Here is a 19,625-nt window from a genome sequence, read left to right as displayed (position 1 = left end):
CTTCACTCGGCAAAAATGGCTACACATTTGTGAGCAAGGTGAGTAGTCTTGTGTAAACGTTCGATGTTTGCTGCATGTGTAATGACTTGTCCGCGGTCGCATTCTTGTTTAGTCTTCTGGTGTACTCCAAGCACTATATAGCTTTTACTCAATCAGATAAGTTTAAATACACATTTTGCACATAGTCAGTAGCACAATGTATTCGTCCGTCCGGGACAGACGAGTCAGATAATGACAAACTGTTGCATTTATTATAAATTAAATAGATCACTGTATGCCGTGACCACAACGTATATGTCGGGCTCGTTGCAGGATAGCATGTCCAACAACTTTCACTTTGCGGTCCGGAAACACAAAAACCGTAAACAGAGAGCGTCACTTCCCGCCAGTGTTCCACGAACGAAATGACAAATCACATGGCGTTGCTTAGGACCATCTACTACAGCAAACATGTAAAGCATTACCAGAGACGGTGTATGGTATCGCTTGTAATGCACTCTTACATTCACGAAACTAACAGCGCTATTGGAAAGAAGCTTCCACTGGTAGAACACCAGCTTCTCTGGCTCCCACCTGGCTGTAAAGAGGCAATGCAATGCAATGCAATGGACAAATGAAGTGAAGGAGAGCCCAGCAATACCCACAAATGACCTTGTGTGAAAAAAGACATTGAAAATTTTAACTGTTTGCTCAAGTTGAATCTTGGATACTGGATTTTTGTTGTTATTTTTTACATTTATTTCACATCTTTTATTTCTCTCCACAAATGCATTGTTTTATAATATCATAGAATATAATCAGTTTGTCTCCTATATAAACCACTTCAAGTCAGAGAATATCTGATTATTTATTTATCTATATTTAGAAGGATGCATGACAATAATATGTTACAATAAATGACTGTCCCTTAATTGCCTAGCATCGTAGTAAGTAATCCATACTAATTGCCCTGTGTAATGGATGGCATGATATGATGATGTGTACTACTGTGTATTTTGGTTTTCTTCCACCACATTTTGATGTAGCAGCGCAAATATTTTTGCAATATTTGTAATTTTTGATTGTGTCAACCCACCTTAATACTAACAAATGAGAAATTTCCCAAATAAAAGAGACCTTGGGTCGAGACTGCTTCGCTCATGTAGTAATCTAATGTCCAATATTTTTATGAATTCTGATTTATTATGATATTTGCCTTGTAGGAAGAACTTAATGAGGTTGCATCAACTTGGAATAACCACAGAGGCCAAGTCCACAACTCACAATCACCTCGTGGCCGTCCGTCCGTCCTACATACTGTATACAAGTATATGGGGGCAGAGGCTATTTTCACCCTGTGGACTTGGATAAGGTTCAAGTCGGCCTTGAAGAGTGTGTTTTCAAAGACTTCCCATGTGATGAAGATGTGTTTGATGTCTGTGTGGACTTGATGTCAGGGTACAATCTCAAGATAACAAATGATGTGCATGAAACAGGTGACCTCTATATTAATGTCAGAGAATATATATATTATATTTGGAACTATATACGAAATATGTATACTTTGTTGTCCATTGACTGCAGTGCTTGTCAGAAGTGAATAAAGGTTATCACTTAACTGAATTCATATTTAATTTAATTATTTATGCAAATATTTCAACAATCACATCATACAAAGCTGCATGTTTTTCTAACTGCTATTTAATTAAACATGCGACAGCAGGGAACTTTTAATAACTGTCATGTGATCCTTTAATGGATGCTGCTGAAAGTCAGTTAAATCGATGTCAAAATCAGAAAGGCTCCCTTCTGTATTTTCTCCTCCTGGAAAAAGCAACTGCACAGCCATTTCAATCAAGTTCTGTTTTTCAAAATCCTTCTGGACAGCCACTTTTCTGGATCCACCTCCTTTTTTGGTGCGCACCTGCACAAATGTCCCTTCTCTGAAATGCAACCATCCCATCTCAATTTTTCTTTGATTCTTCTGAACATTCTTGGAAAGGGCATTATGCTTCTTTCTCAGGCATGACATGACCCACTTTGTTTCTTGTGAGCTTTCCTCTAAGTCTCTCAAAAACCTTGGACTTCCTACTACCGGATTCTTTTCCATTTCGTATGCAGCTTCCAAAAACAGCCACCCAATCACCGTAGAATTGCAGATATTCTTTCAACCGGTCATCAGACATGAGTTGTATGACACTGGAATCAGTCTAAAATTAAGATAGATTTGATGAATCCTTAGGTCAAGCGCGTTACATTATAAGCAACCAGTGTATACAGCAACCAGAAATGATCTTTATTAATCTTTAAAACTTCAAAAGCATGTTTGTGATACTTGTCAAAATGAACCGTTCCCTATGTACAGTATAACAAATATCTTGTCCTGTTCCATTCGCTGTAGGTCCTCCTCAGACAAGTGCCGAGCCCTCAAGTAGTCCACTAACTCATGACTTTTTTCTCATAATTATGACTTTTTAATCGAACAATTTCGACTTTGTATCTCATAATTATGAGTTTTTATCTCATAATTATGACTTACCATTGGGATTTTTTTTTTTTAGTGGCGGAAGTAGGCTTCCATAGAAATGGGCTTCCATATAATTAGGACTTGCCATTGGAATCTTTTTTTTTTCAAATGCAAAACAGGCTACCATACTTATGCTTATTCAACTGTAAATATAATCATATTTTTGTTAAAATAAATGAATCATTACATGTGCCCTGCGATTGGCTGGCGACCAGACCAGGGTGTACCCCGCGTCTCGCCCGAAGTCAGCTGGGACATGCTCCAGCATGCCCGCGACCCTAATGAGGGTAAGCGGCATAGAAGATGGATGGATAAATGAATCATTACTGAACAAGAAGTTTCATTGTCTGAATTATGTCTTAGTGCACTTACAGTAGGGGTGCCCATTACGTTGATCGCAAGCGACTGGTCGATCGCCAAGGTAGTTTGGGTCAATCGCATAAACGTCACTTTGTAGATGTCATATGACGTCAGTCAGCTGACATTAAGCTCCCTTCCTGATTCGCTCTTCCTCTCCTGCGGCAATGGTGAACAGATCCTGAGATACTGAAGTTCATGTTGACTTGTAACGTGCATGCTGAAAAAGTGTATTATATATATTTTCTATTTTCATAGTCGGAGATAGATCTTTGGGACTTGGTCATTTAAAAATCATTTTAAAATTAGCTCGCAGGCTGAAAAAGTGTGACCACCCCGACTTCGAGAATACTGAATACGCAATAATGATGGATAAATGAATGTGAGTGAATAGATGTGTGCTTGAATGATAGAGCAGAGAGCAATACTTAACCATCAGGTACAATATGTGTTTGTTTAAAAAGAAAGTATTTTATTAATTCCAAAAGTGTGTATACATGCAGAACAGGTCAACAAGTCAAAGACTTTCTAGTCACGTTAAGACACGTCCACAAGACAAGACAAGATGGGGGGAGGGTTGCTGGTGATGCTGTGAAATCCAAAGAAACCTAATGGTTTATGTCCATGAAAAGACATTGTGGACTCTCCCAGCATGTCCTAAGAGCTACAGTACACAAGAACAAAGACATGATGTGATTGTCACTTCTTTAAAGTTTGTGCTTTTGGCCAAAATGGAGCTAAGCTAATGCATGGCCTCTTTAAAAGGTGCTAGCGGCCAAGCTAGCTGTTTCCTCTTTTAAGCTAGTCACAATAACACCAGTTAGCATGACTGCTAACCCAAAAGTTGAATGGATCTGTTTTCAATTAGCAGCCATCTTTCAGTGCATATGTTCAAGACTGGATGCTATTAGCTAATTAGCATCTTAAGGATAAATCGTCTTCAAAGTAAGCAGACAAATAAGGTGTTAATTGACGCAAACAAAAAAAGAAATAGTGCTTTTGTTTTACCTTTAACGTGTGGATATGTTAGGGCAACATAGAGCGCCTCCTGATGGACAGCCAGAGGACTTATTCCATTTCATTTTTTAATCACAAAAAAAATCCAAGTTTGCCTTATGAGCATTAACTCATTCAATACCAAAGACGTATTTATACGTCTTTTACGGTTTTTGCATGAGAGGCAAAAAGAGATGATGATGCAACTGCACGGTAAAAGATGTCACTTTTAAAGCAGTTTTAAGCCATAAAAAGAGCCAAAAGGTGTCAGAAGTGCATTTGATAAGAGCTCGGCATGGGTCTTTTGCATGTACAAACACACTCGACAGCAAGGAGGAAGTGAAAGAGCATTGAGGAGTGTAGCGTGCAGAAGGTTACGCATTATAGGGAAATTTTAACGCATGCACACGCACACAGTTTAGTTCCAAATGTGAAATTGGAAATAGTCCATGGTGTTATATTTGGAAATAAATTGTTAGTTTGATGTAAAACAACCTTTTTTGTATTGTTTATGTTGCGGTTGTAGGCAAAAGTTGATTTACTGAATGATTTTATTAAGTAACCTATATAAGTAGATTTTACAATAACTGTTTGCATTGATATTTATTGATTTAATTATTAGTTGAGTGCCTTAAAAAGAGTACAGTATAGATATAACTGTTTAATCAATTAATCCAATAAATGTAGTGAGTGATTACAAGTAGTTTATAGACATAATGATTTATTAAATAACTAGCTGTGTAGATGAACAACTGTTTAACTGTGTCAAAGGTTAACTTGTAATAATAGTGAAGTGCTCACACATGGTATACAATCAGCCGAAGGCCAGCCAGCATCAGCAGCCAGATATGGTCACAGAATGTAGCCAAAACAACTAAGTGTAATCACCTGCTGCATCACACACGCTTCATCAAAGAATCTGGGAGAAAGTTATCTTTGGAGAGACTGGCGCCAATGGTCTGAGCAAAAAAATTATAAAGAGGCAGAGGGGACCATCGAGTGGGACTGTTTCTCTTCCTTCGGTGCTCCGTAGCTGCAAAATTATTTGTGAATGTGAATGGTTGTTTGTCTATATGTGCCCTGCGATTGGCTGGGGACCAGTCCAGGGTGTACCCCGCCTGTCGCCCGAAGTCAGCTGGGATAGGCTCCAGCATACAGTACCATCGCGACCCTAATGAGGAAAAGCGGCATAGAAAATGGATGAATGGATGCGTCCTTTGACCTTTAGTAGGCTGTGGAGAATTTAATCTCCAACATGGTTTAGTTGTTGAGTTATATGAGCTGTCACAAAAGCAAAAGAAATGTGTCAAAGTAACTGATATTTTCCTGAAACTTACCTATGTTCTACTGCTGATTACTAAAGAACGGAAAAAGGAAGAAACAAACTTTTTTTTTGATGAAAGACGAGAGTCTAATCGTTGTTTTGGCGGGTTCCATGTTTATACAGCCATAGAACACAATATTGCCGGTACTGAAGGGGTTGTCTTTTGAAAAATGGCTGGGATTGAATGAGTTAATATTGGGTCACGTTCCAAATAAAGTTACAATCAAGCAAGGCGACAGTGTGGGTGAAAATAAAAGCTGCTTTTGAGGACGCTCCAAGGACACAAGGGAAACTTGACACCAGCTGTCATGCCAACAAAGTCACAGCAATCATAGGAAATGATAAATATTATTATTACAATGTCATTCACTGCTGCTCAACATTCCAGAAGGATCCAAAAAAGTCTAAACATTCCACAAAGTTGTCCGCATGGTGACGGTCCAAAGAGCGAAGACAGCATAAGTTCTTCCTCCATGACAAAACGATTCTTGTAAAAAAAAAAAAAAAAAAAAAGATGGCGGTTATACCATCCGAGAGTTTGTGTCTGAGGATGAGAAGTGTCCCCCCACGTTGTGTTTGTGGCGACGTCCCCCACGCTTGTTTTTGGGACATTTCCTGAAGGGACACACACGCAGGTCATTTTTGGGTGTCTTTTTCAAATAACATTCTACTTCCTGTTGTTTCATATGACTGTCCAACTCACCTGGTGATGCACATCACCACAGCAACGATGATGGCAATCTGCACGGCACCGATGACGGAGGCGATTAGGACGTAATGCAGCTTCTGTCCACTAGGGACTACATAGAGGACGTTGAAGTGCTGAAGCTCGTCACAGCGAGCGCCTTTGTAGCCCGACTCACACCTACAAGTCACAACCATTACAACACAAACATTAAACACGATAGTTCATTATAAATACACTTTAAACACGTAGTTCATTATATATGCACATTAAAACATGCACATTACAGACTAGATTTCATTATATGCAGTAAAACATGTACAGTCAAACCTGTCTTAGCGGCCACCTTTATAGAACAGCCACCTCCCTAAAGCAGCCACTGAAAAATCCCCCCCAGCAAATTTACATGTTATAGACCCTGTGTATAGCAGTCACCTGTCCAACGCGGCCAGCGGCCACCCATTTTGTCTCCCTTGGTCAATATCTGACTGCATATAGCGGCCAAATTACCAACTCAAGTAGAAGCTTCATGCACGAAAAAGTTTAGTTTTTCAATCAATGAAGCCGTCGTGTGTAGACTTTAATTACTGAGTCCTAGCTCAGTCACAATCATTCACAAGATCCACACAAACTGTCAGTTGTTCCACACAAAAAAGCCGTCTTCTTTTGAGCTTGCTATTTCCTGGTCAAACATGTAACTTTAAGAGCTTTTGCACCAAAACATTACCGCAAAGTAGGCTAGGAACAGGACGTGCTCCCAGCGACGCTACAATAAAAAAAAAAAACATACGCTAGCATGCATGCGGCAGCGGGAGCAAAACTGAGTTCGGTTGTACGTAATTGAAGTATTTTAGAATGTACTCACGTTATTTTTGATCAACCTCATCCACAAATCCATCAAAGTCCTCATCTTCTGTATTCGACACAAAAAAAGCCGTCTTCTTTTCCGTTCGCTACTAGTCTGTTAACTTGTCAGTGTAATTCAGCTCCGAAGCAAAGAAGGAAACTTCTCCTGTTGCTTCTGCCAACTTTATTTATTGAACGCGGCCACCAGACAGCAGCTCAGAACACACACACATCTCTCAGCATCGTCTCTCCTTCCTGCTTGCCCACAAGGCAAAGGTTAAACAAGCCTCACTACATAGCTGTCCCGGCAATGCCTGTAAGAAATGACACCGTTTATTTCCTGGTGTGCACTGGTCAATACTGTAATGCCGCTTGTTATGGGGAGGGAGAGACTCACGTCGCCAATGCACTTTAATGGCTTTATTAACAGCGGAGAACACTGCAGGACTTTACATCCACGCCAACATAAACACACTTCCCAACTCTCTCAAAACTCACAGCTAGCACTGAGCCTAGCTCTCCTGCTCGGGACGCCCACCGTCACTTCCCGTCACTTCCTGATGAACTAAAGCTGTAATGACACTGCCGTATAAAAAGTAAAATATAAAAAACAAGCGTAAGACATTACTAGCACAGCTTTGTTCTGTGGGTCGTGGATATATTCTATCAGTTATTATTAAGCCTCTAGCTTCCTTTTAGTAAGTAAAAACCTTGGCTATGATTGCACTACATTGTCAAGTAGACCTACAAAGTACACTTGGAAGAACAAGAGGTGAATAAATGTATTGCAACTGATGTGAAACTGATGAGGGGTAGGATTAAATAAGCTTTGCTTCTTCCTACTCCTTTTTGGACATGCAAAATTGTGAATTGTACTATGTGATGTGCTACTGTTTGACTCATGCATGTTCAGGATTAAAACCATGAACCATGATAATAACAAGCCTAGTAGTGCTGTACAACTTTTATCCGCAGTCCACAGTGCCCTCTACTGGTCAACATTATTATTATTATTTTTTTTTCCCTCCTTTTTTTTCTTTTTTTTCCTCTACTGGTCAACATTCAAACTGGATGCCAACCTGTCTATAGAGGCCACCTGTCTATAGCGGCCACTTTTACAGACTCCCTCTAGTGGCCGCTATAGACAAGTTTGACTGTACATTATAAACCATGGGTACAGTAAACATGATATATGTTAGGGATGCTCCGATCGATCGGCCACCAATTAGCATCGTCCGTTTTACGTAAAAAACACGTGATCAGCCTAAGCTGACGAATGCCTTTCAAAGCTGATCATAAAAACCCTACATGTGTCCTGTGTCAGGCCGGAATGTGCTGTGTGTGTTGAGAATGGCAATTGACGGTTGATACGCGCTGGGTGCAAGAATAAATTAATAAATAATTTTTCACTCCGAACCTGCACGTCCTCAGTGGGAAATGTAAAATGGTCCAAACGTTAAAGCAGTAAAACACAACACGGTGAAAATATACTCATCCAGCCTGAGTGGCGCGCACACACACACACACACACACACACACAAACACACACACACACACACACACAGCTGCACTAGCTAAACTAAGCGAACCCCGCTAGCTTCCACTCATGCTCCGTTACAGAGGAGTTTCCAAGGTTTTTCGCTGCCGTTTCGACATGTTTAGTAGTATTTGTGCGGTCCGTTTTATGAGCGGCACCTCCCGTGCGAGCTCCCTATACCATGATGCTCCGCTGTAGCTACGGAGCCGAATGTCCAACGTGAAACTAACTTCACTACGGTACACCCCGAACATGTCTGCATGGTGGTGTTGCGTTTTCTTTTTCTTGCAGGTGGCGCCAGTTGAGTGGCAACCAACTTTGAGGCGCATTACTGGGAGCACCATGTTGGAGTGTGGCTCACAGTTACAAACGTGACACGGCCCAATCTCGTGGCGGAAGCCAATATTGTCCAATCTTCACAAATACAGTGGATCGGCAGCCGATCCTGATCCTGAAGATCGGATTGGGACATCCCTATACCACATCCATAAAGAAGTATTTTTTTTGTTGTTTTCCTAATACCTCCTGTTGTGGACTATTGTTCTCTGTTTGAGTAATGTAGTTTGATCAAGCCTTTTCTAATATCCCAGACTACAAAATAAATAATAAAAGTATGTATTATTGGTGTTGACATCGGATCGATATCGGTATTCAAGGTTACAAGATTGGTATTGTATTGGAAGTGAAAAAGTTGTATCGGACACCTGTTTTTTCTGTGCTCTAACTACAAAAATATTCCATTTATAAAGAAAGAATCCGATTTCGCGGAAATTCACTTATCACGGTTGTGTCTGGAACCAATTAACCATGATAAACAAGTGATTATTGACGTCATGTCATGTCATGTGCACACCTGCAGGTGGCGATGTTGTAGTGAAGTTCACATCGTCCGTGAAGACAAAATCCAGCGTAGGCATCACCGCAGGCCGTGGCCACACCGCCGTAGAAGCCATCTCCATGCTCCAAACCCTTGGTTTCTGCAAAATGGACACGTGTCACCTGACAGGACAGGAAGGCATGTCAAATGTCAGCGTGGACTCACCCAGGACATTTACTTTGAAAGGACTGCCATTGTCCTTCCTCCCCACTTTGTCTTTGTCAGCTGACAACATACATACATACACAGACACATACACACTCAGGGACACAATCAACAAGAAGCACAAGGAGACAGAGGGGTCAGGGGTCAGAGTTGAAAGGACAGACCGCGACAGCGCCCCAGGTGTTCCACATCGATCTGCTCCTGCTTCATGCAGGAAGCTTCGCGCACCAAACACGGACTGTTGTAGGAGTTGCCATCTGTGGCACACACGGGGTTCTCGTTGTGACCGCTGCAGTCGATGTTACAGATGCACCTGAGGTCACAGGTCCAATCTCTGGTCACGACTAACGCTGCGGTATCCCTAACCCCTGGACACTAATGCATACCACTGGGGGTCTTCATCTTTGATGCAATGACTCACCAGACGTCTTCGGAGTCTTCATCACATTCTGCTCCGTATTTACACGTGCTGCACTTGGAGAACTTCTTGCTAATGTCAGAACCAGAACCTTCATCATCTGAGAGGAGGACCAATAAAAGCTGCTGAAAACACTTAGACATGTTTGGAGGAGACACAGAAACAATGGAAAGAAGAACTCACCATCCGGATCCCCTGAACCCGAACCAGGATCTGTGAAGACATCAAGAAGGAAGTCACTGTTCTTCCACCTGAACTTTGTGTTGGATTGTTGTGGCTCCAGCACAGAGCTACTATCAAGTACGGAGAACCTCCCACTATAAACACTTTACTTCAACAACATGTGAGAGCCCTGAAGGACTCACCAGCAGAACACGGGCCGTCCGCCACTCTGGAGATGAGCCTCTGCTGTTTGCAGGACGCCTGGCGCCGGTAGCACTCGTTCTGGTACGTGTCTCCGTTGGAGCCGCACACAGGGACGTAGTTCTTGTGGCACTGCAAAGTCCAGTATGAGCTGAGAGATCAGCTAACACGATTCAATCGGACCAGCACCGTCACACACAACCAACCTGGAACTGACACACACACTTGAGCTGAGAGCCGTCGTCTCTGCAGACGCCTCCAAACCTGCACGTGGACTCGTCACACACTCTCAGGTCGCTCTTCTTCTCTGACACGCCTGAACAAGAACAAGAAGGGACACCAGTGTTGTGTCTCAAATGGAATACTTGCATCAGTACACTTCAATAAGTATACTGTGTACACTGTGTACTTAGTTCCTGAGTGTGTGAATTTTGACAGGTTTTCCCAAATCCATTCCAGTCATTGTACACCAGTGACGTGCTGTCAGGGGAGGCTCTCCTCCATTGAATTGTATTATAAATACATTTTCTGTGTGATTCCAATTGTTTTTAACATTTTCTTAAGTAAAAATTTCTGAATTTGCAGATTTCCTGATCAAATACAAGGAAGAACACTAACCACTAACGTGAGGCCACCGTGAACAAGCTCTCAGTTTATTTAGATTTAGATTTAGATGTAGATTGGCTGAATAATTTCTAAACTGTCTTTCAGGAACGACAAACTGAATACAATTTCTAAAAAATGACCTACTGTTCTTGAGAAAAAAAAACTCTGCTAGCTCAATACTCCAAAGAGGTTCATTTGGTGTATCATTCATACATTCTAAGTAGTTCTTTTTTACAGACCAGGGTTAGCTAGTTCGTCATACATGACAGTTTCACGTTGTCGTTGTCTTCTTGCCAGTGAAGGCAGGGGTACGTCGCCATCTGCTGTTCGACTTCTTTGGGACCACATCCCAGGTGTAAGAGAGTAAAAAGGCCTCCTCGGTTATGGTCCGGTTATGGGCAAGTTTCCATATTTAAATTGCCTCTTTCATCCAGTACTTTCTCAGGCAGCAATGAGAAAACACAATATAAACACACCAGTAAAACCATATTAAAAACTCTGACAATTATTAGTCCACCCAAAAGATAAAATATAGCCGGAACAAAAATGTCATATACAAAATACCCAGGGAGGGAATAAGGAAAAAGGAACATAGGACAGAGTGTGAGAATGAAAACTGTGAGGACATGCACAGCAACCACACACATAGGAGAGCAGAAACAACTCAAATCCGCCATTTCTGATTATTGCAAAAGAGAAAACCACATTATGGATTGGATTGGAGCAAACATCATTGGGACAGGGGACAGCAAACACCACCGCTGGATCAAAGAGGCAACTGAAATACAGAAACGTGCCCACAGGACCATAGACCGGGACGAGGGGGCCTTTTTACTCTCTCACACCTGGGATGTGGTCCTAAAGAAGTTGGACAGCAGGTGGAGCTGTCGCCCTGCCTTCACTGGCAGGCAGACAGCGCCAACATCTGTAAATTCTGTTCTGGAGATAACGCAAAAGACCTAATAAAAAAATCACAGGTGAATTAACCATACTAAAAAGATGGTTTGTTAAAAACAGACTCCCTGAACCTAAGTAAAACTACAATAATGCTATTTGGTAAATGCAAATACAAATTGACGGTGTGGATATTGACAGGGTGAACGAAAATACATTTCTCAGGGTCATAATACATGATAATATGAACTGGAAATCTCATATTAAAAATATACAACATAAAGTAGCAAGAAATACCTCAATACTGAATAAAGCAAAATTGTTTCTGATCCAAAAATCACTCCAGACTCTCTATTGCTCTCTGGTATTACCAGATCTAACTTATTGTGTGGAGATATGGGGGAATAACTATAAAAGTACACTTCACTCACAAACTGTACTACAATAAGGTCAGTTAGGATAATTCACAATGCCGCATATAGAAAACATACAAACCAAAAAGCAAACAAAGCCTCATTTAGAGCTACGCAATTCTTGATCGTGAAAAAGTTTTCAGAAGAGGAAGTTGTCAAAGAAGCAATGATGCTAATTGCTAAAACTGTACTTGAAGATGAGAAATATGAGACCGATGTAATCTCCACTCTCTCCGGTGTTCAACTAGGGGCAACTACAATGTGTAGGGCAAAACTAATTAACTGAGTGGGTAAATAATTATTTACAATTACATTTTAGAATAACTGTTTGCATTGATGTCTATTGATTGAATTATTGTCCAGTGCCTTAAAATAAGTACAGTATAGCTTTACTGCTTAATCAATTAATCTAATAATTTAGTGAATTATTACAAGTAGTTTATAGAAATGCTTTATTAAATAATTAGCTGAGTAGATGAACATCTGTTTAAGTGTGTCAAAGGTTAAACAGAACTAGTGTGGTGCTCACACATAGTGTACAAACAGCTTGCACCAGCCAGGGCCAGCAGCCAGATATGGTCCAGAGTGTAGTCAAAACAACTCGGCACTATCACCGGTTGGCGTCACACTACTTCGTCAAGGAATCCGTGAGAAAGTTACCGTTGGAGAGACTGGCGCCAATGGTCGGAGCAAAACAAGTAGAAAACGGAAGATGGGACTATCAATCGAGACTCTCTCTCATCAGCTGGAGAGGCAGGGGACCGGTGCATGAGACGGCGTCTAGAGCTTCGTAAACTGCGAAAGATATTATGTCTGACTTATTTTTCAATACATTTTGTAAATCTAATTTAGTGTGTGAGTCTTCTTTCCTTCTCATAACTGGATATTAACAAACAAGTAAGGGGGATGCGAAATTGGCTCAATTAAATTTCCAGAGTGGTCCTTTCACCTTTAGTAGGTTGTGAAGAATTTCATCTCCAACAAATGCTAAGAAGAGTGTCGGCAATGTTTTACATGATTTATTATTTGTACAAACATGTTGCAAAGTAGTTCGTTATTTGAGAAAAAATGTTAGTGGCTTGTGAAAATGGGATATTGTGATTTCCTATGATCTGCTGTAAAAGTGATCATTTGAAAATGTTCAATTTGAAAAACACTTGCACTTAGAGAAAACATAGAAATAAAGTGTTGCATATTGATATTTATCTTTCTTTTTTTATTAAATCATTGTTGATATTTATTGTGCAAAATCATGAACATGATCAGCTTATGGAAATCATTAATTATTCATAACTACACATAGTTAAAGGTAAATTGAGCAAATTGTCTATTTCAGAAGTGTGTATCAAACTGGTAGCCCTTAGCATTAATCAGTACCCCAGAAGTAGCGATCTGTTTCAAAAAGGTTGGTGGCCCCGGTTTACAATCTCTGTTAGTTCATTCGGTGGAGCATGTTCATCTCAGGGCGTGGATTGGACCTCCACATTGGGTGCTTCAGAAGTTTCGTAGATTCTTCTTAAAAATGTCGTTCTAGTGCCAACTCTATCTTAAAAATAATCAGCAACAGGCTGAAAACATTGCCATCGAAATACAGTACACCAAAACATACCCAATTCCCATATGACCACAATTACGGCGTTCCATACCAGAGACCGTCTTTAGGCTTTCAATCAACATCTTGTTCCAGGCTGATTACGAAGTTCTCAGCCATGACTGAAACTGTAGCTGCTTCTGTTACATAAGAAATGTGTTCGGTTGCAGAATTTCTCAAATGTCTTTCGGGAACACCCACTGAATACAGTCATCCCTTGTTTATCACGGTTAAATGGCTAATTAATTCATATTTGAAAAACTCCGATAGAGCGAGAAAGCGAGGTTTGAACCGCCATGAAACGAGGGATGACTGTACATACTGTAGAAATGCCATAAGGGAGGCATTTGCATTACCGATGCATCCTGAAGGGGTGGGGGCGTGCGTGAGCTAGAAGGTAGCTCTTGTCACTGACTTCCTTCCGCAGAGGAAAAGCCAGTGTTGTTTTGTGTTTTTTTCCTTTTTTTTCCTTCAAATGCATCCAGTATATGTTTATGCTCTGCTGAATGAATGAATGAATTTGACTGCCAAGATGGAGGATTATATACCTAAACTCATCATGAGGTGACCCGACTCAACATACAAAGTATCAGAACCTTTCCTGGAGAAGGAAAGGCTGCATGTACTTCATATACAAGATAATAACAAATGTGTTTCAGTTTATTAAAAAGATAGAAGTATCTGAAGTAGTATCTGAAAAAATTTTATAAAACATTTTTTAACCAAAGCAAATTATTCTATTTGGTTATCCTTTTCATGAGCAACCTGTATCATATCATGAATTTCTCTGTACCAGGGATGCTACACAAGGAATGCTCTCTGCACACTGAGTACAGCTCAGTACATCTCTCACGCTGAACAGACTTGCCTTGACATAGAGTATATGGTTAAAGTCATGCATATGTATGTTTACCCATGCCACAAATAGTGGGTTGTTTGTCAAGTTGACGTACACCAGTTTCAAGGAAAGTATGTGTGTCAGAATCTTTATCATGCATTGCGTGTCCCGTGTCTGTAGCAATGTGATGATCCGAGCTCGATATAAAGTTGTCTGGTACAGTTCTCCTCCATCTAGTAGTCTGTAATTCATTGTGTCCAATGTTCATGGCTATACTACCACTGTATTAACATAAAAAACACCAAAGGTGCAGTGCCTCACCAGCCATGAACCTCACCGCTCATCACTGTTGTAGACTTACAGGAAATGGCGATCACAGTCAGTAAATTTAATATGTATATTTAACACACACTTCATCTTCTCTCCTTTTTAATGGTGTACTGCAACCACTCGAGTTAACATTTAGTGTGACAAACATGCGAAAAAAAAATCTGGAAGGGGGAAAACACTTTTTCACACCACTGATTTTACCGTATATATATATATACTTTTATATATAGACTTTCCTTAGGGCCTATGTAACAAAAATCTCTTGTTAAAAATCATCGACTGTCTGTGCATGTAGGTGTGTGTGTGTGCGTATGCTTTCTAGTGTGGCATGCAGCGAATCGAACACAGCATGAAGGAGAGAGTTTGCAGCCAATTAGCCGAGAGCTCTCAGCATGACGAGCAGACGGGATCAGGTGGATATTTGGAATAAATGCGAAGATTAAATGTGAGGATTCCTCTAAAAGCGTTTTAGAAGAATTATACCTGCGTTCTTTGAGTCGACCAGCAGGGGGCGACTCCACTGCTGTCACCAAAACACTGATTGAATGCTGACATATGGGAAACAACCCAAGTGTCTGTCAGTGGATGTTACCCAAACACCACAAAGATGATGAGCAACAACCTCCTGGTGATGAGACAATAGCCTCTAGTCATTTGTCTCACTTAACATATTAGCATGTTTACATCGTGTTGTATTGAAAACAACAACATTTCTCCTCCTCAAGCTTGTCGATGCTTTGAAGAAAAGCACCGAAATAGTGGCTGAAGTCAAACTAATCACCATGGTTCATTCTGTCAGTGCTCAGCAGGTCGGCAGTCTAGCTGCATGCTAATGGCAGCATGCTAATGGCAGCATGCAGAGGATCAATGAGGAGAAGAGTGCTATGAGCTGTGAAAGAAAAGATGGCCGTGTGATCGATGGCGGCTGCAGCAAGGACAACACATTCCAGCATGAATGATGAACACGTGTGCATCCATGCATATATGTATAACAGCACTTACAGCGTACATGTGTAGTAGTATTTACAGTAGTATACATGTATAGTTGTATTGATGTGTAGTGTACATGCACATACATTGATTTGTTCGTGGTGGCCCACGCCAAATAAACTCGGACCGGCAAAAACAGACTTGGCGCTACTTGTTTGCCATAGCACATAAACACATAACCATGCATCATATATTTACAATGTACATGTATAGTTGTTTTACATGTGTAGTAGTATTTACAGTAGCATACATGTATATTAGTATTTACAGTGTACATGTCTAGCAGTAGAAGATGAAAGCGAGAATGACAACAATGACTAAGACAGAACGTGTTTCAAGTCATCCTCACCTTTGACCTGTCAGCAGCACACAGGAAGTGCCCCAACACCCCATTCTAAACATTGACAGTGAAGTCTTTCAAGATGAAAGGACGCCAGCTGGGCGTCACCTTCGGGCTCACCTGAATGCCTGCAGGCCACTACGCACCTGCACAGCCCTCATGTCACATGACCTGAGTCTCCTCCAACAGGAAGTAAGACGACAAACCATAAGAATAAAAGCCAACTTCAGCTAAACGTGACACCGTAAAGACTAGCAACTCCACAGCCCCGCCCACCTCGCAGGGTCACATGGAAACATCTGGAAGGTCACGGGATGGCTCCCATGGATGCACACAGCTGAGGTGAAAGGTCATCAGTGTGTTTCTCTGAGCATCAAAAGTGAGCATTAAAACATTTCCTGTTGGACAAGTAGACAAGTAGAAATCACGTGACGTCACTTGACATCACGAGATGGTTGCATGTCTGATGAAGCTCAATGTGGACCTCATCAATGCTTGCGTCTCCATGGTGACACTAACACTTGACGGTACGATTTTTAAACTGATCTAACATTAATCTTGTCATTTCAAACATTATTAACTGAACTTGATCACCTTGGTAAATAAGTGCACCTAATCAAGTGGACAATCATTCACATCACACCACGCGCGTGCACGAGCCAAGAGTGCAGGAGGCTGCGTCATCGTGAGAACATCATTCTAGCGATGCATCTTCATCGTCATCATTATCATCATCTTACCTGCAGCACAGTCTTTGTTTTTACATTCTCCGCCCTGAGGTTGATAGGATGCACGCGCCTCGGGCACGTCGAGCAGCACCGACAACACGCACGCGGACACGAGGCACCGGAGCACCGTGCCTGACGCCATCATGGAGGAAGGTACGGGGAGGAAGACGGAGACACCTTCAGGAAGCACAGCGGACGCTGCGTGGAAGCATCCTTGCTGTCCTCAGCCAGCGTGCGCGTCTTCCTGCGGGATGGACGCTCGTCCTCCGGCCGGTGGAGGAGGTGGATGAGGAGGAGGTGTCTGCCACCACAACAAAGACCAGGAGGAGCAGACACGCTGCTCACGTGACTGGAAGACAAATTCGCCCCCAGCGCCACTCCCACCAGGGCTGTGTCAATTGGATATGAAGGCCAGGGGCAAACACTTGATGCATTCCCCCCACCCCAGCCCATCATAAGACTAGTGCTAAGACAGTGTTGAGATGTTCACACATCATGATCCAGCAGGAGCCAGTTCTCAGTGCACTTCTTGTGTCACATTTGCTGGTTAGCATGGTTGCCATGGTTATCGTGCACATGTTCAAGAACTGGCTTCAGCTCAGGACTGGAGGGTTCCAGACTCCATCACACTCTGCTGACAAATGCTCCCTCAGATCATATCCACATTTGGAATGAAGGTCCAGTCAGCTTCTAGAACAGGGGTCACCAACACAGTGCCCGCGGGCACCAGGTCGCCCTCCACGACCACATGAGGTGCCCGCAGGCCTGCTTTTCATTCAGGTTTTCAGTTAATAATGTGAGCACACTAGAAAGAAATGTATTGTGAAACATAAAATGTGAGTGGTGGATACCAGCATTTTGTGAATGTTTTGGTAAAACAAGCATATTTGATTTGTTTGGGGTTGAAATAAGGTATGAAAATTATTTCTACAAAAATGAGTAGCTTGTGGCCATTTTCATTTTCTAAAAGTAGCTCTCACAAGAAAAAACGTTGGTGACCCCTGTTGTATAATGTCTTTTCTAGACTAGAAATGAATGAATTCAAGATGCCAGGTAAATTCAACCCCTGGTGGTCGACTTCCATGCTGCTGCGCAGTCCATATGCCGACAGTTAGTGAAAACATTTTATCACGAAGTCCGTGAGCCATGTATAATGAAGTACACACACGGGTAGGTTTACTACGTTCAACATGGCAGCCACCATTCATGGACCAGTGTTTCGGTGCTCTTCTCCTCTTCTAAGGAGGATGTGCTGTAATCATCACGGCTTTCCTGTCAATGATCGGACCTTCAAGAAACAATCAGAACCAGAAGCAGCTGACCAACCTAGAACCTTCCAGCATGTCATCTTCGTGTCCTGAGGTTTCATTTACACTGCTAATCTTCATGCTGCCCACTTTGAAGCTCTAAACAAAATCTCAGATTATTCAGGCACCATATGTCCCACTGGTCCTGCTGACTCGGCACCAGCCAGGCCGATTATGCCATCGTGCGCTGTATGTTTTGTTTGGGGGGGTTGATGGTAGCATGCAGACCACCATCTGTAGATGCTCGGCCTTCTCCGCTGCCCCCAGCAGAGAAAAGCACAGATAATCCCAGGCGTCTTGCAGGGGTCGAGGCGGGAGGTCGTAGTTCATCTTTCGGTAATTGTCACACCAGCGCCCCCTGTTCAGAAAACATGAATGACCTTCTTCACCAGCAACATGGGGTCACAGAGGTTGCGACCTCCTTCCTGTAACTCATGCCTAGTCTCAAATTAAGGGACAAGAACAAGCACATTGGTCCAAAGTGTTTAGAACCAATGGAACCATGTGAACATCAACTAGACCAGGACCCCTCAATCGGCGGATAGGCCGGTTTACGGCCCCCGAACTTTTATTTATTAACTATTATTCCTTCTCTATAGGTTTTGTTTGGGTCAGCGGGCATATACCGGGACTTGTCTCCATGCCAACGATACACAGACAGCCTGTTACTGTGTCAAACAAGAGTTCAGTTTGGCTTGCAATTTTTTTACTTTCACTTTTATTTTGGGAGCAGTTTGCATATCAACATTTGGCCAGCTGTTTGAAGCCTCGATTGTACGAAAATGGCATGTTGCAAGTTCACTGCTAAAAAAAAAAGTGGACAGTGAAAATTGGTAATTTAACATTTTCATTCATTCTCCCTCCAAGGAGCACAGGACTTCAGTGGCAGACCTACGTGGTGGCCAATGGTGGTCGTGGCCACCACTGATCGCTCTCCAGCCACCCCACTGGCCACCCCCATGGCTGGGGGACAATTTTGACAAACACGGCTCTGTGGTGCAGAACCATAGTTCTGCCTAACCACCTTTTCCGATGCTCAGGCGCATTTCACTGAAGTACACAACTTTCCGCGGGAGGAGAGCAGAAGAGAACTGCCTATTTTATGGAGGAGCTATCCTTAAAACGCCGTCTCACATGAACTGCAAGCGGTAGGTAAGTTTTCCATGATTACTTTGGTCGGATCCAGTCGAATTTTCTCACTTTGTTCACTTTGATTTAAGTTCTGAAGCGTTTCAGACACAGACATCTGAGCATATTTTTGTTCATTCCAGTGTAACTACATCTGCTGTGCATATTGCACTGACTTGTTTGGTGAAGAAAAATGCTTCTAAAGCGTGTGTATCTGCAAATATTTCTGTGCATGTGAACAATCTGAAGAATAATTTGAACTATACTACTCAAAAAAATAAAGGGAACACTAAAATATCACATCTTAGATCTAAATTAATGAAATATTCTGATTAAATATTTTGGTCTTTACATGGTTTAATGTGCTGACAACAAATTCACACAAA

The 19,625-nt window shown here is 41.9% G+C and overlaps 1 protein-coding gene across 1 annotated transcript; it reads right to left on the bottom strand.

Moving 5' to 3' along the window:
• Positions 1-5,676: 5,676 nt before the first annotated feature.
• On the bottom strand, positions 5,677-17,160 carry tmeff1a (transmembrane protein with EGF-like and two follistatin-like domains 1a). The gene is made up of 10 exons (XM_054768875.1): positions 16,817-17,160; positions 10,281-10,390; positions 10,077-10,206; positions 9,895-9,924; positions 9,715-9,811; positions 9,458-9,606; positions 9,294-9,353; positions 9,105-9,228; positions 5,887-6,048; positions 5,677-5,798 (listed from the first exon to the last, which is right to left on the bottom strand). Exons 1-10 carry the CDS (start codon positions 16,947-16,949, stop codon positions 5,705-5,707), a joined length of 1,089 nt encoding a protein of 362 aa, XP_054624850.1. The 5' UTR covers positions 16,950-17,160; the 3' UTR covers positions 5,677-5,704.
• Positions 17,161-19,625: the final 2,465 nt, after the last annotated feature.

The sequence above is a fragment of the Dunckerocampus dactyliophorus genome, chromosome 2, assembly GCF_027744805.1.
Source record: "Dunckerocampus dactyliophorus isolate RoL2022-P2 chromosome 2, RoL_Ddac_1.1, whole genome shotgun sequence".
Classification (NCBI taxonomy): Eukaryota; Metazoa; Chordata; class Actinopteri; order Syngnathiformes; family Syngnathidae; genus Dunckerocampus; species Dunckerocampus dactyliophorus.
The sequence above is the reverse complement of the archived record's forward strand: the minus strand, read 5'-3'. Positions and strand labels throughout refer to the sequence as shown.

What these genes read in the sequence shown, in the direction of transcription:
- tmeff1a (XM_054768875.1), bottom strand. Translation starts at nt 16,949, where the DNA reads ATGATGGCGTCAGGCACGGTGCTCCGGTGCCTCGTGTCCGCGTGCGTG. An exon ending in GGACGGCCCGTGTTCTGCTG is followed by an intron (nt 9,925 to 10,076) that starts GTGAGTCCTTCA and finishes ATGTCTTCACAG; the next exon opens with ATCCTGGTTCGGGTTCAGGG. An exon ending in TTTCAAAGTAAATGTCCTGG is followed by an intron (nt 9,229 to 9,293) that starts GTGAGTCCACGC and finishes TCCATTTTGCAG; the next exon opens with AAACCAAGGGTTTGGAGCAT.